The 25,783-nt window shown below is 46.9% G+C and overlaps 1 protein-coding gene and 1 pseudogene across 2 annotated transcripts; one reads left to right on the forward strand and one right to left on the reverse strand.

Annotated features, from left to right (window-relative positions):
• Positions 1-195: 195 nt before the first annotated feature.
• B3GNT7 (UDP-GlcNAc:betaGal beta-1,3-N-acetylglucosaminyltransferase 7) lies at positions 196-24,076 on the reverse strand. Its single transcript, XM_083739821.1, has 2 exons — positions 23,968-24,076; positions 196-1,530 (listed from the first exon to the last, which is right to left on the reverse strand). Exons 1-2 carry the CDS (start codon positions 23,976-23,978, stop codon positions 339-341), a joined length of 1,203 nt encoding a protein of 400 aa, XP_083595947.1. The 5' UTR covers positions 23,979-24,076; the 3' UTR covers positions 196-338.
• On the forward strand, positions 7,938-8,675 carry LOC310844494 (small ribosomal subunit protein uS8 pseudogene; annotated as a pseudogene). Its single transcript has 2 exons — positions 7,938-7,971; positions 8,203-8,675. The product of its transcript is annotated as a small ribosomal subunit protein uS8 pseudogene (transcript).
• Positions 24,077-25,783: the final 1,707 nt, after the last annotated feature.

Here is a 25,783-nt window from a genome sequence, read left to right on the forward strand (position 1 = left end):
AAAGGGGCATCTCTGCCCTACTTTGGTCTGGTCACCACAGAGAACCTTCCGGTATCTCTGCAAGAAAGCTGGTAGATGAACCTCCAGGGCTGAGCAGCCCATCTTTGTCAAACTCTCTTCCAAGGCATCCAAAAAAACACACCAAAAGGGGAATAAAATACCCCCAAAATAAACTTTTCATAGCTTCCAGTCCCCCTTCAAACACCCCCTTCCCAAAAATATATGGTTCCTTCTTCAACACCATTGGAAAAGACAGTGCTGGGTGTTGGCTCATGGCTCTGAGTAACAAATGTCTTCCCCTTAAGCGTTTCCCCCTCAGACAGAGATAACAGGGAGAGCTAAAGGATCTGGAGCTTTCTGGAGCACGTCAAGTTACTGTGGACCAGATCCCACATGGCCAGCAGCTCTGAGGGGAGGAGTTTATGGACCACCAGCATGCTCTGGTAGAAGCATGGCTCCTTGTTCATCTTGCTGTTCTTGTTTTTCACGATGCCAAACGTCTTGAAGCCGGCGTGGGCCACGGGCGTCACCTTGAGGACCTCCAAGCACATGCCCAAGAAGACGTCATCGATGGGGTAGAGCTCCAGGCTCTCCGAGACTCTGTGGAGCTTCTTGGCTAGAGGGCCATCCATGACAAAGCCACCACCGCCTGCATAAGGCGGGTAGGTGTTCTTGTTGTACAAGGCGTTCGGGATGTAGTATTTGTTCTCCTTCTTGCGAATGGGCCGGGCCTTGAAGAGGACATCCCCCACGAACAGGTTGTCCGCCTTCTGGTCCTGCAGGAACTCCAGGATGTTGCTGGGGCTCACGTAGACGTCGTCGTCGCCCTTGAAGATGTACCTCACGTGGTCGCAGTAGATGCTGAACCACTTGAGGAAATGGACTTCCTTGAGGGTAAGGTTGAAGAAGCTGTCCAGGAAGTCCCACTGCAAGATGTCCCCGTAGATGCGGTCCTCGTAGTCGAGGAGCTTCTGGTAATTGGCCCGCTCCTCTTCCTTGGAGGCCACGCCCAGGAGGAAGAGGGTTCTCACCTTCCTGCCCTCCATCTCTATCTCCTGGCCCCACGTCCTGCGGATGGCCTCTCGCCGGTCGTGCTGGGTGATGATGGACTTCACCACGATCAGCAGGTGGATGTCTCCGCGGCACTTCTCCGCGTGGTTGATGAGCATGGGGAAATAGCGGCAGTGGCGGTACAGCATGAACTGCCGGAAGTTGGGCTCCAGGCCTTTGAACCACTCCTCCTTGCTGAAGTTCTGGTTGGCAGAGCAGTTGACGGAGGTGACGTCCCAAGACCGCACCGCCTTCTCCGTCGCTTCCACGGCCTTGAGAGCCGGGCCCTGCTTTTTCCAGAAGTCGCTGGCGACGGGGAGCACGCCGTCCCGCTTCTGAGCTTTCACGGACTCCTGGGCCGCGAGTTCTTTTTGCGGCTGGCCCTGGAGCAACTGGCTGGGCGCCATGCCCCGCTGCAAAACCGTCACCGTCACCACCAGCAGGAAGGAGAGGAAGACGCTTCTGTAGAGGGTTTTCTTCCTACGGTAAAAACAAAGCAAGGGGTCAAAGCTGGGGGCAACACAATAATAATAATTTATTATTTATACCCTGCCCATCTGGCTGGGTTTCCCCAGTCACTCTGGGTGGCCCCCAACAGAATATTAAAAACACCAAACTTTAAAAACTTCCCCAAACAGGGCTGCCTAATTTCCTTGACATCTGATGGGAGGGCATTCCACAGGGTGGGTGCCACCACCGAGAAGGCCCTCTGCCTGGCTCCCTGTAACCTCACTTCTCGCAGGGAGGGAACCACCAGAAGGCACTTGGCACTAACAATACCAGAGGAGGGCAACCAAAATGGTCAAAGGCCTGGAAACGATGCCTTATGAGGAACGGCTAAGGGAGCTGGGCATGTTTAGCCTGGAGAAGAGGAGGTTAAGGGGTGATATGATAGCCATGTTCAAATATATAAAAGGATGTCACATAGAGGAGGGAGAAAGGTTGTTTTCTGCTGCTCCAGAGAAGCGGACACGGAGCAATGGATCCAAACTACAAGAAAGAAGATTCCACCTAAACATTAGGAAGAAATTCCTGTCAGTAAGAGCTGTTGGACAGTGGAATTTGCTGCCAAGGAGTGTGGTGGAGTCTCCTTCTTTGGAGGTCTTTAAGCAGAGGCTTGACAACCATATGTCAGGAGTGCTCTGATGGAGTTTTCTGCTTGGCAGGGGGTTGGACTCGATGGCCCTTGTGGTCTCTTCCAACTCTATGATTCTATGATTCTATGAATACTAACACACTCTAGTCATCTTCTTGGACAAAGGATATGATTAGATAACAACAATAATAAATTTATTATTTATTATTTATACCCCGCTCATCTGGCTGGGCTTTCCCAGCCACTCTGGGTGGCTTCCCAAAAAATATTAAAATACTGTAACTGACTGCTGAATACTTATAGATGGCAAACTTTGGCTATTCTCCTACATAACGTTGGTGTCAGAAGCCCTGATTTGTTCTGTTCTTTTTAACAACCTCACAGGTACATTCATTTGAATGACAGCTTTCAAAAAGAGGTGGGGGGGAAGCAAGTTAAAAACTTTACTCAGAAAATATATTAATAGAGATTAGATAGCTCAGACAGGTTTCCAAAAACTATCACTTGTTTAGTGTTGCATCAAAATTATCCTGTTTGTTCCTTAACTTACAACTATGGTTTTATTTGCTCTTATAAGAGTTTCCGCAGCCCTGCACTGCTGATCATTATTCTGTGAGCTCCTGATGAGTGCTTTGATTTAATCGTACCCTAAATCTCTTTGTGAAGTAGCTTACGCCTGGGAAACAGGCTATAAAAATCCTTGAAATAAGAAAATGATGACGTTGTATTGGTCTAATTATTTACGAGCCCTGCTCACACTGATGTACATTTATATCCTTCTCCAGGTGTTCTGGGCAGACATGTGCAGGCTACATTAAGTAGGAAGGGATGTGCCGGCCCTATTGTTGGGCAAAGTGAGGAGTTTGCTTCAGGCAGCAGGTGCTGAGAGCAGACACAACACCATCCACCCCTGGCTGTTTCTCCCAAGCCAATCCCTTCAACTAGAAGACAAAAGTTCTATTTGCCACCTTGCTCATCCTGGACCTCCTAAACTAACCTGCTGCCCCAAGTATAGGACTTTTATTTTATCTGTTCTGAATCTTTCAACATTCAGCTTCAGAGAATGTGCCTGAGTTCTAGGTATTATTAGAGATGGAGGAAAGCTTTTCTCATAAACTTCTGTCATGTCTCCAGATTTTTTTTTTGCACTACAATTCCCATCATCCCTGACCACTGGTCCTGCTAGCTAGGGATGATGGAAATTGTAGTCCAAAAACAACTGAAGACCCAAGTTTGGGAAACATGGCTCAAAACGGGGGGGGGGGGGTCGCAAATGTTGCAAAGTTTTTTAAGAAGACCCCAAAATTGTTGCACTTTTCTTAGACAACACCCAAAGTTATTGAGCTTCTTTTTTCAAAAACACGAATTTTCGATTGACTTGCCTAAGATCCAGGACAAAGCAACACATTTCAGAAATCCCCCCCGGACATCAATTCTGCCTTTGAAATCCGGGTAATGTCTGGCAAAACCCTAGGTAAAGGTAAAGGGACCCCTGACCATTAGGTCCAGTCGTGGCCAACTCTGGGGTTGCAGCGTTCATCTCGCTTTATTGGCTGAGGGAGCTTCCGGGTCATGTGGCCAGCATGACTAAGCCGCTTCTGGCGAACCAGAGCAGCGCACGGAAACACCGTTTACCTTCCCACTGGAGCGGGACCTATTTATCTACTTGCACTTTGATGTGCTTTCAAACTGCTAGGTTGGCAGGAGCAGGGACCGAGTAACAGGAGCTCACCCTGTCGTGGGGATTCGAACCGCCGACCTTCTGATCGGCAAGTTCTAGGCTCTGTGGTTTAACCCACAGCGCCAAACCCTAGCTTTAGCCAAAAAGGCTTACAGAGATCAGGAGTGAAAAGCCAAGAGGAGCCACAGATAGGTTTGATAAGTCATTTCCACGCAGGTTTGAAGAAATTTAAGTTTAGCTATGAAAACCAAGGGGGAGAAAATAACAGGAAAGGACCAACAACTTAAGTGTGATTTTGCCGATGGAATAAAATGGCCCCAAAGTGCTGGGGAATCGTTGCAAGTTGTCAGTACTTTCCACCCGACCTGAGACATCCCACCAGAGACGTCAGCAGCCAAAATTTATTCCATTAGCAAAAAACTGAACTTCTACCCAGGGCAGTGTCCAATTTCCGCAGGCTTACACACACACACACCCCTCCCTGTGTTTCCAAATCCCTCGCATTCCAGTCACCTGGGCTCTCTCCATCAGTTTGCTACCGGCAAAGGGAGGGGGGGGGGAAAGGCAGCAGTCAAGTTTCTGTTTGCAGAATGGGGCCTTCCCTGAATAGAAGGAGGTCTGTTTGCCGGCCTCGGGGTCTACAGAGGACATTCTTCGCCCTCAAAGCAAGACCGAAGCGGGGAAGGGCGGAGAGGAGAAACAGGGAGTTCATCATTAGGGCTCTTTGATGCTTGTTGCATCGAATAAGTGCGCAATGTTCAGAGAGGCACACGCCTCCCATCACTTTGGCCAGACAGGAACTGGAGATTTTCCCTCTGCAACTGCCATACGCTCCCCTGCTCCTCTCTCGTCTGCCGGCTATCTTAATCAAAGCATCGCCTGGCAAGGTTAAACCAAGGAGAAAGGGGAGGCTGGCTGCTGCAGAGTGTTGTGAACAAAATCTGCCCTTCTTCCCTTATGGGGGACACAAGAGCCCATATAGAGTCCTCAAGTGGGTTCCCTATCGGTAGGCAAAAATAACAGAGGCCAAACAGAGAATATTGAGAAGCAAAGCAGCTAGTAAGCCTGATATTTATTGAACTGTTGCAACAGGGTGCTCCCCTCTCACACAGGAAAGGAGGAGGACCCAGAACCAAGGTGTGTCTGCCCTTATATAGACATTTTAAATTCCCTGGAGCTCAAGAACATCCATACATCATACATACATCACAGAAGGGGTGTAACCCAAGACCACCCCCCACAAACATCACACCTACGTCACAGAAAAGGCGGTCTACAACAGAAATTTGAATGTTTTTTTCCTGTCTGCCAAGTTATCTGATGGTGACTTATCTGATTGCCTTTCCTGGCATTCTGGCCATTCCTTTGAGATGGTGATTTCCCAATTCCTGAGACAATGGGAAGGTTCCCTCACCCCCTCCCTCCTTGCAGAGAAAACATTTGGTCAGTTTGGGGGTCAAAATGGTTTCAGGTCGGTCTTCCTGTGCTGCTTCATACATGTGGTCCACACATCTATGTACGTGCTTGGTTGGTACATTTATGAACATTTATTATACAGTGGTACCTCAGGTTACATACGCTTCAGGTTACAGACTCCGCTAACCCAGAAATAGTGCTTCAGGTTAAGAACTTTGCTTCAGGATGAGAACAGAAATCGTGCTCTGGCGGCATGGTGGCAGCAGGAGCCCCATTAGCTAAAGTGGTGCTTCAGGTTAAGAACGGACCTCTGGAACGAATTAAGTACTTAGCCCAAGGTACCACTGTATATATAAAACCTTAAATTTTTTATTACAAGAGTCAATTTTGATAGAAAATAGAAGCATTGCCCCCTGACCCCACCCCACCCACCATTCCCCCTCCACCTCTTCCCCCCTTTTCTTCCTAATGTGACACTAACGTCTCAACAAACGGAACTGATCTGTAGAATATGTAACTTGAAAAAGAGAGACATTGCGCATACTTTTGTAAACCAAGAAATCTTTAATATACAGTCATACCTCTTGTTACGTTCGGTTCAGGTTACGTCTTTTCAGGTTGTGTTCCGCGGCGAAGTACTGGAAAGGGTTACTTCCGGGTTTCGCCGCTTGCGCAGACGCTCAAAATGACGTCATGCGCATGCGCAGACGCAGGTTGCATTCTGCTCATGTTGCGAACGGGGCTCCGGAATGGATCCTGTTCGCAACTAAAGGTACCAGTGGTACCTCGGGTTACATACGCTTCAGGTTACAGACGCTTCAGGTTACAGACTCCGCTAACCCAGAAATAGTACCTCGGGTTAAGAACTTTGCTTCAGGATGAGAACAGAAATCGTGCTCCGGCGGCAGCAGGAGGCCCCATTAGCTAAAGTGGTGCTTCAGGTTAAGAACAGTTTCAGTTTAAGAACAGACCTCCGGATCGAATTAAGTACTTAACCCAAAGTACCACACACACACACACACACACACACACACACATCTTTCCATGTATTAGACAAGGTTTTCTTGACTCAAAAATCATGTCATAAAACTGGGATCATGCTATACACGGATACTGGCGTGGGGGGGGGGAGTTGCGCGCCGCCAGCCAGCTGGTTGGCGGCCCATGGTCTAGGGAGCTTCCCGTCCGCAGTGGTGGGGGGGGGAGCGGGTGCCCACTTTGCCAACCCCCAGCAACGGCCCTGCTGGGGTGATGGTGTGCGTACAATTCCCCTTTTAAAAAAAGGCCAACAACTTTGGGCCATCTCCCCTCATTTTCTTTAAAATTTAGTCCCCTAAAATAGGGGGCGTCTTATACATGGGGACATCTTGTACACGGAAAAATACAGTGTGTGTGTGTAAGCTTTTCTGCCTCTCTTAATGGACATCCAATCCTAGAATTGTAGAGTTGGGACCCAGAGGGTCATCTAGCCCAACCCCCGCAATTCAGGAATCGCAACTAAAGCATGAAAGAAGAGTCCGCCACCTTGTGAGGAAGTCCATTCCCCTGTCAAGCAGCTCTTGCTGTCAGAAAGTTCTTCCTGGTGTTTAGTCAGAACCTCCTTTCTTGTAAAAGAGAGTTGTTCTTGCAGTGCACAGTTTAAACCGTGGAACTCCCTGCCACATGAGGCAGGGATGATCACCAACATGGGCAGCTTGAAAAGAGGATTAGACAAATTCATGGAGGAGGAGAGGGCTATCAGTGGCTACTAGCCAGGACAGCTATTGCTCTGCCTCCACAGTCGGGAGGCAGCAATGCAGTATTGCAGGAGGGGAGTTCGAATCCTGCTCTTGTGTTCGAATCCTGCTTGCTGATTTCTCACAGTCATCTGAGTGGCTACCGTGAGAACAGGATATAGTGTTATAATAAAGGGAGAAAATGTTTTCTCTTTCCACTTTTACCATGCTGTGGATTATTTCATATCCTTCTTCTATCATGTCACCACTTGCATTTTCTCTGAACTTAAAAGTCCCAAGCCCTGCAAATATTTCCTCATGCAGAGGTCACTCCATCCCCTCAATAATTTTGGTGGCCCTTTTCTGAACCTTATCCGGCTCTGCAATATCCTTTTTTGGGTGTGGTGACCAGAACTGAGCAACAGTCTTTCAAATGCGGTCGTACCAGAGCTCTGTATAACGGTACAGTGGTACCTCGGGTTACAGACGCTTCAGGTTACAGACTCCTCTAACCCAAAAATAGTACCTCGAGTTAAGAACTTTGCTTCAGGATGAGAACAGAAATCGTTCTGCGGCAGCAGCAGGAGGCCCCATTAGCTAAAGTGGTGCTTCAGGTTAAGAACAGTTTCAGGTTAAGAACGGACCTCCGGAACAAATTAAGTACTTAACCCGAGGTACCACTGTATTATGATTCTTCATTCACTGCCAGACATCCTGGCTCCTCTCCTGCACAATATCCTTTCTCCACAATGTGTTGCTCAAAGCAACTTGCAGATGTCAATGACAACACAAAAACGCAACCAAGAGAACACAAAACTACCAAACTAAAAACACCAGCAAGAAAACGACAACGCCAGGAAGGGCGGCAGCCATAACAGCACCCTTAGCAGCAACAGAGTCAAAAGCTGGCTTAAACGGGAACGCCTGCAATTGCTAGCAGAACACACACAAAGAAAGGGAAGATTAAAATCTGGGACTCATGCACAACCACCTTCGCTCTGCATTTCTAGACAGTGGGCCAGGTTTTCCAGCTCTGGGTTAGAGCTCTTTTCTTCTTCATTTGGTTCTGCCTGGCGCTTTCCACGCGAAAACCCACTTTTCCCCGCCAAACAGGGCAATCTGCAGAAACCCCGAATTGCTGTTGGTTCCGATTCAGCGTTAAAGAGCAGGTTTTCCTGGGGAAAGGGGCAGGGGTTAGGGGGAGTGCCCAGCCCAGGCTGGGACAGTGTGGACCTGTGCCTTAGAAAGTGCAGCCTTTTTTACGCCATATTGCTGCACTGGCATAACGGTGCGCATGAACGTTCTGGCAGATGCTCTTAAAAGCACCAACAATGCTGAGAAGCATAGAAAACGTCAAGTTCTCATCAGACCGTGCTCCAAAGTTATCATCCGGTTCTTAACCGTGATGATGAAGCATGGTGACATAGGTGAATTTGAGATCATTGATGATCACATAGCTGGGAAGATTGTTGTTAATCTCACAGGCAGACTCAACAGGTGTGGTGTGATCAGCCCCAGATTTGATGCCCAACTGAAGGATTTGGATAAGTGGCAGAACAAACTGCTACCTTCAATCCAGTTTGGGTACATTGTGCTGACAGCTTCGGCTGGCATCATGGACCACGAGGAAGCTAGGCGAAAACACACGGGAGGAAACATCCTGGGATTCTTTTTCTAAACTTGTAAAAACAGGCAAACTAATAAATTGTCCAAATAGGGGAGGAAAGGGGGGCGAGAAAGCACAGGGCAAAAGGGAAGCAGGGAGGAGTCCCTAATTTCTTGGAGCAATGGTATCCCAGCAGTGTTTGGAATTAGCCAGGCACCAGTTGCATTTGGTTTTGAATTCTGGTGCTGGAGGAGACTCTGGAGAGTCCCATGGACTGCAAGAAGATCCAACCTCTCCATTCTGAAGGAAATCAGCCCTGAGTGCTCACTGGAAGGACAGATCCTGAAGCTGAGGCTCCAAGACTTTGGCCACCTCATGAGAAGAGAAGACTCCCTGGAAAAGACCCTGATGTTGGGAAAGGTGGAGGGCACAAGGAGAAGGGGACGACAGAGGATGAGATGGTTGGATTCTGTTCTCAAAGCTACCAGCATGAGTCTGACCAAACTGCGGGAGGCAGTGGAAGACAGGAGGGCCTGGCGTGCTCTGGTCCATGGGGTCACGAAGAGGCGGACATGACTAAATGACTAAACAACAACAACAAGTTGCATTTGGCCCCTGGCTTCCGGCCACTTGCGACCAAGTGAAGATGCCCGGGTGTCAGGATAGCACCTGACATCTCCGCCATCCAGGGATCATTGGATCTGGACTGTTTTTGCACACTAATACCACATCCCGTAGAATTCTATCCATTATATTTTATCAGCACGATCAGAACCAATTTCGGGAACCGAAATGCTTTTTCTGTGAACCTCAGCAGGAGCAGTGAACAACGTCAATTGTTGTCGCTTGTCTCCACATCCCCCACCGCACTGCCCTGCTCACACCTGTGAAGAATATTGTTACATTATGAATGGTACCTTAAGAAAAAGAGGTAGGAATAATCCAGTATATACATGGGCTGTCCCTGGCTCAAGGAACTTTTCTTCTTTACTTTCTCAAAGTTCTTGACTGAGCTCAAGGTTGTCATCTGAATTAGTCGAATGTTTAACTGTGGATCAGTCACAATCAGTCCATCATTTGAAAGGTGAGACTATGGGTAGGCAACCTAAGGGCCCGGGGGCTGGATGCGGCCCAATCCCCTTCTAAATCCGGCCTGCGGACGGTCCGGGAATCAGCATGTTTTTACATGAGTAGAATGTGTCCTTTTATTTAAATTGCATCTCTGGGTTATTTGTGGGGCACAGGAATTTGTTCATTCCCCCCCCAAATATAGTCCAGCCCCCCCCCCACAAGGTCTGAGGGAAGGTGGACTGGTTCACAGCTGGGAAAGGTTGCTGACCACTGTTTTTATGCCTTCTCCATCTCTCCAACTCTTTCTCTCATAGAATCATATAATTCTAGCCTTAGAAGGGACCCGAAGTGTCACCTAGTCCAACTCCCTGCGATGCAGGGATCCTAGCTGGGAACTCGGTCAACAATGGGGGTGACTCCAGCTGTAGCTGGTGTACAACACTTTCCAGATAACTCATGCTGAACTTCAAAGAATTCAGGTGTTCTTTGGACCTGTATACTCTGGAAATCACAGCTGGCCCATCCCTACCAGAGCAAAAAACACTGTTGAGGTTACATAAACCATAGCTGGTGTTTGGGTGACCCGTCAGTTCTCACCATAACAGGATACAGTACCCTCCAACACTCCTCAGACCCTCAAGCCTCCATTTTTTGTATCCCCTCTGCTGGACTGGCCCCCTGCTGAAAATGTTTGCTGACCCCTGGGTAAGACGTATGGGATGCTGGACGGATCCGGCAAGCTGCTCCGATATTCTTCTTTTATTGTTAGTGTGAGATAGCAGCCGTCAGCCTCTCTGAAAGCCACGTTTCCCAAGATCCTTTAGGCAAAGCTGTTAACACTCAGAAACACATTAAATGTGCAAATGTTTGCAGTAGAAGAACAGGGACCATTTTATCAGGCTGGCTCTCTTGGTTGGGACGGGACAGACCAGTTTGGCTCGATTCAAATTTCCAGGTAGAGCAAAGGCGAAGCATTTCTCCTCTAGATTTCAAGTGCCCAGAGGGCATCAGCGTAGTGTCAGTGGCTGGTACAATTCAGAAGGGCAGTTTCCATCCGTTGGGCCTGGGAACTACAAGAGCAGTTGCACATTCCCAAGAGTCACCTTTTTTATAATAATGCTTTATTCTTTTTTCCAGACAGAAAGTTACATTTGTTACTCTACAACTCTATTCCAATTCAACAAAACTAGTGACTTTTGTCTGCTCACCCAACACGGGTGTTTATAACCCAAATTACATACAATTGCATTTCAAGGTTCCATCTTATCGAATTACATCCTCTCTAACATGTTTCTGAATATGCTCTGCTATTTTCTGACACTTCAATTTCCAGTCTTCTTTAAAAGATTCTATCTTTTATCAAGGCCATCAGTTTTGCCACCTCTGCGAATTCCAAGAGTCGCCTTTTAAGAGGATCACTAAATCAATTCAGATGGTGCAAGACACTTCAAGGACCATTCAAGTGTTGCTAGACTCTGACTCTCAACAGCCCCAGTGAACCTGGCCAATTGCCTGGAGTGGGGGGGGTACAATCCTGCAACATCTGGAGAGCCACAGATTCCCCACCTGTGCTGTAACAAAACTGTTGGGCATTGTGAATGGGCTTTGGGCTTTGTGCATCCATTTGGGCTTCCACAGTTTGAGGGAACCAGAGTTTAGTGTGACCTCCATATGAAGTAAACTATGGTTTGATAGACCTGGTGAAAAAAAGGAAGGAGGAAGAAGAAGAAGAGCATATCAGGCCAAGAAACCATTGCATCTCACCTGGGCCACTGCGCTCTGTGAAACTTCTACAGCATGTGTTCAGGGGGGAAGGTCTAGTCTTAGCAAACAAATTTAATACGTAATTTAATTCAGGGGGAAGGTCTGGTCTTAGCAAACAAATTTAATATGTAATTCAGCACTTGACGTGCATTCTGATTCTAATCTTGGCAAACAACCACATGCTTCAGACATTTTATGGCGCTTAACTGTATTTAAACAATTTTATTTTTTGATTACTGAAGGCTTTCCCACCCTGGGCTCCTTTGGAAGGCAGGGCAGGAAATAAATAAAGGTGTGACCCTATCGTTCTCCTCCTCGATATGATGTGGGGCTGAAACAAGAGCTGATGGCCTACTCAGACTTTGTAAACCTCCAGAAGGCCAGCCGCCTCACAGATATGTAGACTGAGTCAAGGGACATATAACCCTTTTCTCCTCTGCTGGGTGCTCTCCTGAAGTAGAGTATTTGCTGGGGGTGCGTGGGATTCCTCCACTGGCAGCTTCAGGGAAGAGATAATTCCCCAGGACTTCAGCAAGAGAGAAAAGGGTTAAATTTCTCACCTGCTTTGATTCAAGGATTCCCCAAACAGCTGCTGCAATTTGCATTTCGTGAATCAAAGTTTGGCCTAGTTGAGGGGCCAAATATGAGTAGGAAAATGAGAGTACCCCATAACATTTAATTTTTTTTAGAACAAAAGCACTGAAAATACCTAAATGCAAAGATCAAGTTTGGCTCTTACTCAAACTTGGAGCAATATAGACCAAGTTTAGGACTGCAGCAAGGTTATTTCAGTGTTTTAGAGATATTTCTAAACATGTGGGAAAAAGGCTTATATGGCTCAGGACCTCAATATCTTTAGGACTGCCTCTCCCCATATAAACCGACCTGGACCCTGCGCTTGTCATCTGAGACCCTTCTCTTATGTCCCCCATCCCAAAGAGATTTGGAGGGTGGCCTTTTCTGTAGTGGCTCCCCGACTTCTGTCCTTTTCCTTATCAATATTTGAATCGCAGAAAAAGGGGGGGGGGGAATCAAAATTATGCTGGGCCATCACAACCTCTTTATTTTGGGGCATGCTTGACATTTTATCTTGCAACTTTCCCCATACCCCTAAAGGTAACATTTGCAAACTCAAAATGGAACATTTTCAGCCTGTGTGTGAGTTCTCCATTCCTATGTGGCCAGTCTTCTGCTGGTCTGCACTGGGCTACTGTGAATAGCAGACGCTTCAGGCTAGCCGCACCCTTGTTCTGAACCAGGCAAGGCTCCCCTTTTCAAGAGCCTCTGCAAACTGAGAATGCAACAATCAGAAAAGAGGCAGCTGGAATGAGAAAGATAAAACTGCACACAGCAGAGAGAAAGAAGAGAAGCAGAGTCACTCCATCAGCTCAGCTGATACCGTATTTTTCGCCCTATAGGACGCACTTTTTCCCCTCCAAGAATGAAGGGGAAATGTTGTGTGTGTCCTATGGGGCGAATACAGGCTTTCGCTGAAGCCTGGAGAGCGAGAGGGGTTGGTGCGCACCGACCCCTCTCGCTCTCCAGGCTTCAGGAAGCTCTGCGCAACCCCGGGCTTCCCGCAGCTCTGCGCAACCCTAGGGAGCCCAGCAGGAAGTCGCGCCGGTCTCCCGAGGGTTGCGCAGAGCTGCCTGCATTCTGAAGCCTGGGGCGTGGCTCCCTAGGCTTGCGGATAGCAGCCTGTTCTGGGGGCTGGGGTCGGGGAAAGCTCGGGCTTCCCTTGCGCCAACCCCGTGCCTGGGGGGCCAATAATTTTTTTCCCCTTTATTCCCCCCCCCCAAAAAAAACTAGGTGCGTCCTATAGGGCAAAAAATACGGTAGATCAGCAGCTTCTGATTTCTCCTCTCCATGGTCGGTTTCAATTCCAGCTGGTCATTTCTAAGAACTTCGGATCCAAGACCTAATGTCTGAGTTTGCTTTTTTCCTCCTCCCTCCCAACCTCTTTTCGTCTTGTGCTGTACTTTTTAGAACGTGAGCCTGAGAGCACCTACTCCAACACCCTGTTTCCTACAGTAGCCAACTAGGTCTCCCAAAAAGCCCACAAGCAAAGCAGGAAAGCAATGACCCTCCCTGTTGCTTTGTCCTGCAGGAATCGGTATCTGGAGATACACCATGTCTGAACATGGAGGCTCCATTTAGCTGTTATGGCTAGCTACTCTTCTCACTGAACATTACTTGGGAAGAAACAAGAAGAGGTCAGGGATAGCAGCAGCAGCAGTCATCTGAGCATAAGTCATTTATCTTCTGGGGGTCTTAGCAGACACAAACCTGAGTCCACAGTGTGATGCAGCAGCAAAAAAAAGCTAATACTATTCTAGGCTGCTTCAACAGACGTCAAGTGTCTAGATCAAGGGAAGTCATAGTCCAATTCTATTCTGCCTTGGTCAGACCACGTCTGGAATACCGTGTCCAGTTCTGGGCACCACAATATAGTTAGTGTTGACAAGCTGGAACCTGTGCAGAAGAGTGAGACCAAGATTAACAAGGATCTAGAAACCAAGCCGTATGAGGAATGGTTGAAGGAGTTAGATATGTTTAGCCTGGAAAAGAGGAAAGTAAGAGGAGATATGAGAGCCATCATCAAGTATCTGAAGGGTTGTCACATAGTATTTCATTCTGTTAACCACCATGAGATCTTTTGATGAAGGACAGAGTATAAATTTAATAAATAAATTATTTTTTCAAAAACTGAAGATGGAGTGAGTTTGATTCTAGGTCATTCTTGTGACATTTCGGGAGGCCTCTGGCCAGTCAAGGAGCCCTCCAGACGTGCATTTATGCCACACATGACCTTGTTTTCAATTTTTTTTGCACTTGCAGAAGTTTCAGGGCAGACATACGGCAACTTCCTGCTAAAATCCTGTAACTTTTCTTACAGCAAACGTTCTGGGATTATTCTTAATTTTTGTCCTGCTTCTGTTGCTCTATCGTGCGAGAGCTCCCCTCCAGACGGCAATCGTGCAACAGCGTTGCAGCAGCATCACAGAACAATTGATAAAGCAGATTGACTTGTGGATGGTCCAGCATAAATCCAGCGCTAATGCCGCTGATCGCTGAAGAATGGATGCTTTTGAATTATGGTGCTGGAGGAGACTCTTGAGAGTCCCATGGACTGCAAGAAGATCCAACCTCTCCGTTCTGAAGGAAATCAGCCCTGAGTGCTCACTGGAAGGACAAATCCTGAAGCTGAGGCTCCAGTACTTTGGCCACCTCATGAGAAGAGAAGACTCCCTGGAAAAGACCCTGATGTTGGGAAAGATGGAGGGCACAAGGAGAAGGGGACAACAGAGGACGAGATGGTGGGACAGTGTCATAGAAGCTATGCCGGCTCCTTTGACCAAACTGCGGGAGGCAGTGGAAGACAGGAGGGCCTGGCGTGCTCTGGTCCAGGGGGTCACGAAGAGGTGGACACGACTAAACGACTAAACAGCAACAACAATACACAACCATTGCATCAATGACACAATGCAGAATGCGCCTGTAAGAAAAGGAAAACCCACCCTACTTGCCTGAAGGGGCCCTTGACTCAGCAGGAGGGCTATTCACACAATCTGAACTTTTTCTCATTCAGCGAGCAATTCCTGCTTTGGAGAAGACTCTGTGAGCTAGACGCAAGAGTTTAAAACAGAGGGACTCTTGTACGCTGCAGCACGTCAAATACAAGATGAATATGGAAGGCACAACTTTAGACTAGCGAGCTTTGTGCCAACATTTTTTTAAAAAAATATTATTTTTTTGAAAAAACAACATACCACTATGTTTCATCCACTGAAGAAAATTACAGAGGTTGAGGACACGGTCTGTGATGCAGCCAAAGTCAAGCGCCGCTGGTTTTCAACAAGACTTGGGGCTTCACTGTGGCTGGATAAGGCCATCGCCCTGCGTTACGTTAGGCTGCAGCCTGGCAAAATGAGGAGGAATGGGAAACTACAAGCCCAGGAAAATCTGCCCTAAGGCATAAGGGAGGTACTATCCAATGTTTCACCCCCACCCCCACTTTGGAGATTTATAATGTGCAAACAATAAGATGTGCAAAACAATAAAAATAAGATAAACTGCAAAAGGTGATGCACTCAGAAAATGAAAAGCAATAAAGCCGTATCTACAGTTGTACAATATTACTTAAAATGTCTGTGGCTGTAACCAGGTGACCTGTTTGCTTGGCATTCATCCTGCTTCAAGGGAAGATAAGACAGTGTTGCGTTAAGCAAATGTTATATTACACTTTCCAGTGAATTTTTCTGGTAGTTGCTTCTGGGGAGATTAGATGGGCGTTGCGTCAGGTCAAGTGTCACTCTGATTCTTCCCACACTGGCAATTTCCCTGACCACTTTCCTTATCGCAAAACGTATTATCTTGTTGGGGAAGCGGTTTCCTTGCGCAAGACCTCTCTGTCACCCACAGTTGTGCAGCCTGGATTTGCCGATATGGGAATAGCGACAGTCTGGAAGCGCCGTGAGCCATCCTTCGGGGGTTGCCTTCTTAAACAAAAGCGACTGTCCCAAATACCAAGGTGCTCAGCTCTTGTCTAATTTAAGTTGGCAACTTATTCCAGAGAACCTTTGTGTAGTGCATTTCCGGGGATTTAAAAGCGTGGCAAGTTCCATTATCCCCATAAAGAGCTTCGAGGTTTTTTCTTCTTCTTACAATGGAGCAGTATTTAAATTGCATGAAATAAATAAATAGTCTTTACAACATCCTTGTAAGGTAGGCCAATGCTGTAATCCCCATGTTTCGGAAGACAAGCTGAGGGCAAGAGAATACCGTATTTTTTGCTCTATGAGACTCACTTTTTCCCTTCTAAAAAGTAAGGGGAAATGTGTGTGCGTCTTATGGAGCGAATGCAGGCTGCACAGCTATCAACAGAAGCCAGAACAGCAAGAGGGATTGCTGCTTTCACTGCGCAGCGATCCCTCTTGCTGTTCGGGCTTCTGAGATTCAGAGTATTTTTTTTCTTGTTTTCCTCCTCCAAAAACTAGGTGCGTCTTGTGGTCTGGTGCGTCTTATAGAGCGAAAAATACGGTAGATCACCAGCACCCAGTCAGTTTGCGGCAGAACAGAGAAGACACTTTGTGCTCCTGCCACTCTTTCCAGGAGCACCTAAGAGCTCTTTGGCCAACTGTGACTCGTGTCCTGCAGCAACAGATTTTTAATAAAAAACGGGGGAGCGACTGCCAGCATTTTAGCACGCGGCAAAACTGCATACCCTGACCTGAAGCCCAACATCTGGATGTGGAAGCATACTCCGCAGAGATGAAAAAAAAACATTTTGTGCATGGTCAGAGGCACCCTCCACATCACACAGTCTAAAGCCTGGCATTTGGAAACAAGGTAAGAATGCCAATTTATTTTAAACCAGCGCAGGAGTCACCACCGCCCCCTACTCTTGATAGTTCTAAAAACTGGACTCAGCTTTGGTTTATCAATTAAATCTGTGGCATGTGACTCCTTGTCCAGTCTTAATGCAAACCCCGTCCGCGATCATTTTTTACTGGTATGCTAAGCTAACCAACTTTTTTTCACAGACAAGTTAGTCTTGTTTTCAACACGTCATTTAAGTGACCCTATGAAATCCAACCTGGCATTATTTGTACTTATTGCTACAGCTGATAAGCTGGAGAATTTTGAACAGAGGTCAGTTCTGTATATTTATCTACCGTATTTTTTGCTCTATAAGTCTCACTTTTTCCCTCCTAAAAAGTAAGGGGAAATGTGTGTGCGTCTTATGGAGCGAATGCAGGCTGCGCAGCTATCCCAGAAGCCAGAACAGCAAGAGGGCTCGCTGCTTTCGCTGCGCAGCGATCCCTCTTGTTGTTCTGGCTTCTGAGATTCAGAATATTTTTTTTCTTGTTTTCCTCCTCCAAAAATTAGGTGTGTCTTATGGTCTGGTACGTCCTATAGAGCGAAAAATACGGTACTTTTATTTGCTGCGTCTATATATCTCCTTCATTTCCAGGTTCTCCCCCTCTTCATTTAATCCCCACAACAATCCTGTGAGGTACGTTAGGCTGAGAGAGGCAGCCCAAGGGACCCCATGTGACCCCAGCTTCATAGAATGACAGTTGGAACAAGGGTCCAACTTCCTGCAATCCCAATGTAGGATTCGAACCCACAACCCTGGGATTAAGTGTCTCATGCTCTGCTGACTGAGCTATCCCCACAGGCTGAGTGGGCATTTGAACCCTGGTCTCCCAGATCCTAGTCCAATGCTCTAACCACAACGCCACACAGGCTCTGACGACACAAAAGATAAATTATTTTTATTTCGGTGGGGAAATCCACCTTTCCAGTACGTTACTAGATTACTCTTCTGAATGCTGCCAATTCTGGAAATTACACGAGAGGAACAGGCAGCTAAATAGCTAGAGCTTACTCATACAGTTCCTGGCTGCTGCCCTGACCCAGCCGCAGGTGTGTGGCTTTCTCCCCAGTTGTGAAATTAACACTTTCTTTCCATCAAAAGTGAAATTGAGGCCTAATGCGTTACGGCTGATGCTTGTAACGAAATACATGAAACTTCAGCCTGGAACGATGAAATGAAACCTAAAAAGGTTAAAGCTTGTGCAAGGGGAAGATAAGGAAAAGATCTTCAAAAGGGGAATTTCCTCCATATGTGGTGGACTTGTACTAAGGTGAAAGCCTTCTGGGATGTTATATATAATGAATTGAAAAAGGTATTTAAGTAGAATTTTAGTAAAAAAAAAAACAGAGGCTTTTTTGTTGGGGTTAATTGGTGAGGAAATTTTTTTAAAAGATGTAAATTTGTTCATGTATGCCACAATGGCTGCAAGAATACTTCTGGCCCAGAAATGGAAGCAGCAGGAATACTGGAAGACTGGCAGATAAAGATGGTTGAATATGTGGAGTTGGCAAAGCTGATGGGGAAAATCCGGAATCAGCGTGACGAACTGTTACAAAAGGACTGGAGCAAATTTATATCTTATATGAAAGAAAACTGTAAACGTTTGAAAACGTTTGTAGGCCTGAGTTGAAATGTTTGGTAATGTGAAAATAAGGAGCTGATTTGCATATAAGGAGGTGAATGTCAAAAGAAGATATAAGGTAAAAAAGTGGCTACGGAAATGCGAAGAATTGGTAAAAGAGTTTGGAAGTCAAAAAGAGGGAGGGAAGGATTGCTTTGTGTGAGCAATGCTTTAAGTCATGGATTTGTGTAATGAAATATGGAAAACTTAATAAAAATTATGATAAAAAAGGAGAAGCCCTTCGTAGAACCATAGAATTGTAGAGTTGGGGGTACCCAAGGGGTCATCTAGTCCAACCCCATGAAATGCAGGAATCTTGGCTAAAGCATCCATGGCAGATGGCCATGCAACCTCTTCTTTCAGCCAGCAGTTTAGATCCCAATGCACAAAATCTCCCCTGTGGCAGATCTGCCATTTCCTGTTGCTCTATGCAAAAAGAACAAAAGAAAACAGAAAGACCTAAGTCACCCGCTCAGAAGCTTTCAGCTATAAAACAGGCTGTGGATTCTCATCGATGGAACCAGCAGCGGCCCGAATTAAGTGACAGCAGATCTTTAGAGGAGATATTTAAGAGGGACAGTGTGGTGTAGTGGTCAGAGCATCAGACTAAGGCCTGGGACATGAAGGTTTAAATCCCCACTTGGCCATGAAGGTCTCGCCTTTGGCCAGTTGCTGCCTCTCAGCCTAACCTTCCTCACAGGGTCAACCCTGAACCCCTTGGAGGAAAAGGTGGGATAAAAATGGAGTAAAATAATTAAATAGGAGGTGTCAAAAGACACATCCAGACAACCTAGTTATTGAGCACCCATCTTCATTTGTTGCAGGGAGATTGGACTGTGTGTTCTATTTGATGAGCAGTTGCACTGTGGGTTAAACCACAGAGCCTAGGACTTGCCGATCAGAAGGTCGGCGGTTTGAATCCCTGCGACGGGGTGAGCTCCCGTTGCTTGGTCCCTGCTTCTGCCCACCTAGCAGTTTGAAAGCACGTCAAAGTGCAAGTAGATAAATAGGTACCGCTCCGGCGGGAAGGTAAACGGCGTTTCCGTGTGCTGCTCTGGTTCGCCAGAACTGGCTTAGTCATGCTGGCCACATGACCCAGAAGCTGTACGCCGGCTCCCTCGGCCAAGAAAGCGAGATGAGCGCCGCAGCCCCAGAGTCGGTCACGACTGGACCTAATGGTCAGGGGTCCCTTTACCTTAATTCTTATATCTATATAACCTATCAATTGTGAAGGAAATCAGCCCTGAGAGCTCACGGGAAGGACAGATCCTGAAGCTGAGGCTCCAAGACTTTGGCCACCTCATGCGAAGAGAAGACTCCCTGGAAAAGACCCTGATGTCGGGAAAGATGGAGGGCACAAGAAGAAGGGGACGGCAGAGGACGAGATGGTGGGACAGTGTTCTTGAAGCTGCCAGCATGAGTTTGACCAAACTGCGGGAGGCAGTGGAAGACAGGAGTGCCTGGCGTGCTCTGGTCCAGGGGGTCACGAAGAGTCGGACACGACTAAACGACACAACAACAACAATTCTTATATGTTTGCGGGGAGGTTAGAGGGATGATGTGTCAAAAGCAAGCGTTCCAAAAGCAAGTTTTCCCTCCGCACTGCCCTTTCCCTTATCCTTTTCACATCTTCACTTTCCTTATCGCAAAAAGTCTGATCTTCCGGGGAAGCAGGTTTGTTGCACAAGACCCTTCCAACCAGCTATTTAATGATGCAACAGCAGCGAGAACGTTGGTAGCCAGTCATTGGAAAGGAAATTATTTCCCAACGAAAGGGGAATGGCTAAGTAAACTATGTGAGTACCTGGAGTTAGCAAAACTGACGGATTTAATAAGGCATAAATCAAAAATTATAATTCAGAAACAATGGGAATGCTTAAACGGATATTTATACAAGCAGGGCTCAAATATGGAAGTTTGGTTGTGCCTAGACTAACCTTGCGAAGAATATAGAGAACATAAATATTTGACTGATTATGAAAGAATCTAAGGGAGGGAAATGATTGAAGAACAGATGTAAAGGCGAGTAAGATAACTAAGAGACGTGCAGTGAATGCGGTGGAAGTCTTTTTAATATTTTAACTAAGATTTATATATTGTAATCTTTGAAGCATGAATTTGGTAATATTATTGGTTATGAAAAGTATTTTCTTTGTTAGTTTGCATTTTGGAAAACATGTATATAAATGTGTTTACAATGCTATGTATTTTTTTTTTGTTTCTTTTTCCTTTTCTTGTAAAATTCAATAAAAAATAAGGATGATGATGCAACCTGACTGTGCAGCAGGTGACCAAACCCCTCACAAAAATAGCCACCAACTTTTCTGGAGCGCCATACAGAGATGGTGCAGAAAAGGAGATCCTCTTCCGCTCCGCTCTCAATCCTTCTGATTTCTGGAGGTTGTGCGAACCTGTCCCAAACCAACTCGCCCCTTTGTTACAGGAGGAAGATGCAGATTTTGCTGCAAATTCACCTAGAGCTAAAACCCTCCAGGAGCCAAGATATACCAGCAGCCTGACATCTAAGGCAGCTTCCATCTTTCCCAACAGGTAACACAAGATGGTGAGTCCCTGGCATTTCCTGGTAGGACGTGGGATGCCCCCGCCTATAAACCCTGGAGAGTTAGCAGTCAACGTACAATACTGAGCTTGATTGACCAAACTTATCCTGTGCAAGCGACCTTCCTAGGCAATTGAAAACAGGTTGGTGCCAGTGGTCTCTTCCTATCTTTAGCCAGGATGAACAGAAGGTCCGTTGTAGTTCATGAACAGACCACTGGCCAGTGTTTTAAAGGTAAATGGACCCCTGACCATTAGGTCCAGTCGTGACCGACTCTGGGGTCACGGCACTCATCTCGCTTTCTTAGCCGAGGGAGCCGGCGTACAGCTTCCAGGTCATGACTAAGCCGCTTCTGGCGAAACCAGAGCAGCACACGGAAGTACCGTTTACCTTCCCGCCGGAGCGGTACCTATTTATCTACTTGCACTTTGACATGCTTTCGAACTGCTAGGTGGGCAGGAGCAGGGACCCAGCAACGGGAGCTCACCCCGTCGCGGGGATTCGAACCGCTGAACTTCTGATCGGCAAGTCCTAGGCTCTGTGGTTTAACCCACAGCGCCACCTGTGTCCCTCGGCCAGTGTTCTAGCAGACCCCCTAAATGGACCTTGATTTGATCCTGCAAGCAATTGCTCATGTTTTGAAGCAAGAGTTTCATATTCTGGATCGCTGAGCAGAAAATCAGTGGCAGCTCAGTTGTTAAACTGGATCCACACTCCTGGCTCTGCAGATGTGCAACACGTCAGTGGACTAGTATCCTAGTCTCTCTTTAAAATAATAATAATAATAATGAAGGAATAAATAAGAGTTTGACCACTTGTCCTTCACTCCAACCACCACCATCAGCATCATATTTTGATTTGCAAGTTGCTCAAGGGATGGGCTATCCTTACGACGACTCTGCGAGGTAGGTTGGGTTGAAAGTGTGTGACGCCCAGCCCCAAGTCATCCACGGAGCCCTATGGTTGAAAAGAGGCTTGAACACAAGCCCCCCCCCTTACACCTGTGATCCAATTACTCGGGAGTAAGCCCCACTAAATATAGGAAGACCTCTGCATAATCATCATACACAGGATCACACCATAAGTCGTAGGTCTCGGTAATCTTTTGATTTCAGGATGAAAACCTCAAACCGAGAAAATGCAAGACTGGAATGGAAAGATAGGGTTGTTTCTGAGAAGGATCCGTTACAGGAAGCTACAGTTGGCAGGCATCTTTGGCCACCAACTTCTCTCTCTCTCTCAGCTGCAGATCTGCATTTCCTAACTTCCTAAATGCATTAAAAGTCCAACCCATTGATATACTGTCAGCTAATAAGAGAAAATATGAAGACCTTTGCCGGAGCAATGCATCTCAATGCAACTCTCAGATCTGCATCTCCTAACTCCCTAAATGCATTGAAAGTCCTACCCATTGATATACAGTGGTACCTCGGGTTACATACGCTTCAGGTTACAGACTCTGCTAACCCAGAAATTTTACCTCGGGTTAAGAACTTTGCTTCAGGATGAGAACAGAAATCGTGCTCCGGCGGCACGGCAGCAGCAGGAGGCCCCATTGGCTAAAGTGGTGCTTCAGGTTAAGAACAGACCTCCAGAATGAATTAAGTACTTAACCCGAGGTACCACTGTACTGTCAGCTAGATATACTGTCAGCTAATAAGAGAAAATATGAAGAACTTTGCCGGAGCAATGCAACTCATATGCAATGCATATGACTCTCAGATCTGCATTTCCTAACTTCCTAAATGCATTCAAAGTCCTACCCATTGATATACTGTCAACCAGTAAAAGAAAATATGAACTTTGCCAGAGCAATGCAAGGGCCAATCGAGTCCAGCAGCCTGTGCTCCCAGTGGCCAAGCAGACAGACAGCACAGAACCTGCAAGTGGGCTCCAAAAACCGGCATTCAGAGGCGCACTGCCGGAACATCGCCACTGTGGCCAGCAAGCCACTGGAAAACTCCCTTTGTTTCTGTCCTGAATCTCCTACCCTTCAGCCTCACTGTCCATTTTCTAGACACCATCTCAGACATCTCTACCATTGTTCCCCCCAGCCCTTTAATTCGCTTTTTCTCTGAACTAAGAATTCCCAAACGCTGCAACCTTTCCGGAGAGGGTGTCGTCGCCCTTTTCTGAACATTTCCCCAACTCCACAATAGCCTTTTCGAGGTCCAAGAACCAGAAATGCACACAGAATTCCGAGCCGGGTCTCGCCACTAGGGCAGCCTTAAGATTCGGATCTCTCTCCTCTTAACAAATCCCCTAGTATGGAATTTGAACTTTACACCCTGCAGAGTTTCAACATCTTCATCCAGCCACCCCCAGGCCCACATAACTTGTCACCTTTTGTTTTTTACACGAACACTGAAGCCCAGGCATAAAAAAATTAAATTAAATGGGATGGGATGGGGGCGAGTGAAGCAAAGCACAGAAAAGATGAATACAGTGGTACCTTGGGTTACAGACGCTTCAGGTTATATACGCTTCAGGTTACAGACTCCGCTAACCCAGAAATAGTACCTCGGGTTAAGAACTTTGCTTCAGGATAAGAACAGAAATCATGCTCTGGCGGCACAGCAGCAGCAGGAGGCTCCATTAGCTAAAGTGGTGCTTCAGGTTAAGAACAGTTTCAGGTTAAGAACCGACCTCCGGAACGAATTAAGTACTTAACCCGAGGTACCACTGTACTGGGGTGGGTTACTCTGAAAGCAAGAGCTGGAGTTGAAGAAAACCACTCTGCTCCACGCTCTGAATCACAACCCCTAGGATGGTGTTTCAGCAGGAAAGGCAAAGGAAGGAGGGAGGATGAGAACAACTCACGCTGAAAAAGAAGGAAGGAGCCTTGAATTGGGATGCTCAACTTAGCCAGCGAAAGATGGGAAGGAAAGAGGCGATTCTTTAAACGCGCGTCTTGGAGAGCCAAAAAAGGACCCTCGGATTTGGAGCGACGCACAGCTGGAAAAGATGCAAATCGAAGAGGTTTCTTTGGAGAAAGAGCTTCACTCACCACTGGAACATGCTGGACGCCTCGGAGCCGGGAGAAGTTTCTCTGGGTTGGAGGAGCACAAAGAGAGGCGTCTCGGGGTCCCCACGCGGAGCGCAGGCAGCGGCACCAGCTTCTGAGCCGGAGGAGAAGCGCCTTGCCTCCGCCGCCGGACCCTCCTCTCGCTCGGCCGAAAGGTGGAGCCAGCAAGGAGCGCGCCTCTCGCCCGCAGGTGCTTAACCCTTCCGCCGCTGCGGGGCTCCACGTGCGCGCGCGCGCGCGCCCATCCACCCGGCGGCTGCTAGAGCAAGCGAGCGAGCGCATCCCGGGGAAGGAGCTTGCAGGCAGTGCCGGATTGACGCACAGTATAGTAGTAATAATAATAATAATAATAATAATAATAATAATAATAATAATAATAATAAATTTATTTGTACCCCGCCCATCTGGCTGGGTTTCCCCAGCCACTCTTCCAACAAAGATTAAAAATACATTAAAATGTCACACATTAAAAACTTCCCTGAACAAGCTCTAGTTTAGGGCCCCACGCTTTTGGGGGCACCCAAAAATGTAAAGGAAACAAAAACTGGATGTACGTTTCCAAAAGTTAAAACCAAAAACAAATAAAATAAAACCTGTGTTTGCATTATTGCGTTTGTTGTGAATCAAAAATCATTTTAAGTTAGAACTTAGTAATTATTTCACTATTAACATACTTCTTCTTAATTGTATTTCAGTTCAACAGATACTTTGATAACATAGATACTTGGTTATGTGCAAATGGCTTTAGATACCTGTTAGGTCCATCAATTACCATATAGCATATATTCAGCACACAAAAAAGTGACAATTTGTTGTTGACAAAGGACAGCTGGACATATAAAGGGCCCGGTTAACTTCAGTAGCTTAGGGCCTCATCAAACCTAAATCCAGCCCTGCTTCCAGGCTGCAAGCTTGCAGCTCACACAGCATTCTTCGGCAGGGAGGAGACGGCTGCATGGCCAGCAATCGTGACCTTGTTTTGGAATTGATTTTTTTTAAAAAAAATACATCACCGTGATACCTGGGAAGGGGAGTCAGTGTACAGTGGCAGGTAGTTCCATCGGTTACAATTGCAAAGACTTTTTTGTTGTTCAAAAAAGTAATCATAGAACTGTAGGTCATCATAGAACTGTAGGTCACCAAAGGTCATCTAGGCCAACCCCTCGCAGTGCAGGAATCGCGGCTAAATGGGTTGAGTTACTGCAGACTTGGGCAACCCAGTGCCCTCCAGTTGTGTCTCTGGGGCCAATGGGAGTTGTACTCCGAAATATATGGGCAAAGGTTGCATTAGGAGGTGGAGGACTTTAAAAATATACACATATATGGCTTGCTCTTTTAAGATTTTGTCTTGTTGGCGTGGGGTGCTGGGGGGAACTGCTTGATGTTGAACTCCAACTCCCATCAGCCCCAGCAAGTGGGGGTCAGTGGTCAGGGATTATGGGATTTGTAGTCCAGGAACATCAGCCCTGGTTCTCTTCCTAATCTAATGCCACTTTCCGTGTTGGAAAAGCCACCTGTAGTCAGTTAAAATAAATTGTTGCTGTTGTTTAGTCATTTAGTCGTGTCCGCCTCTTCGTGACCCCCTGGACCAGAGCACGCCAGGCACTCCTGTCCTCCACTGCCTCCCACAGTTTGGCCAAACTCATGTTTGTAGCTTCGAGAACACTGTCTAGCCATCTCGTCCTCTGTCGTCCCCTTCTCCTTGTGCCCTCCATTTTTCCCAACATCAGGGTCTTTTCCAGGGAGACTTCTCTTATCTTATGAGGTGGCCAAAGTCTTGGAGCCTCAGCTTCAGGAT

This window comes from Podarcis gaigeae (assembly GCF_964106915.1).
Source record: "Podarcis gaigeae genome assembly, chromosome: 5".
In the NCBI taxonomy this organism is placed as follows: Eukaryota; Metazoa; Chordata; class Lepidosauria; order Squamata; family Lacertidae; genus Podarcis; species Podarcis gaigeae.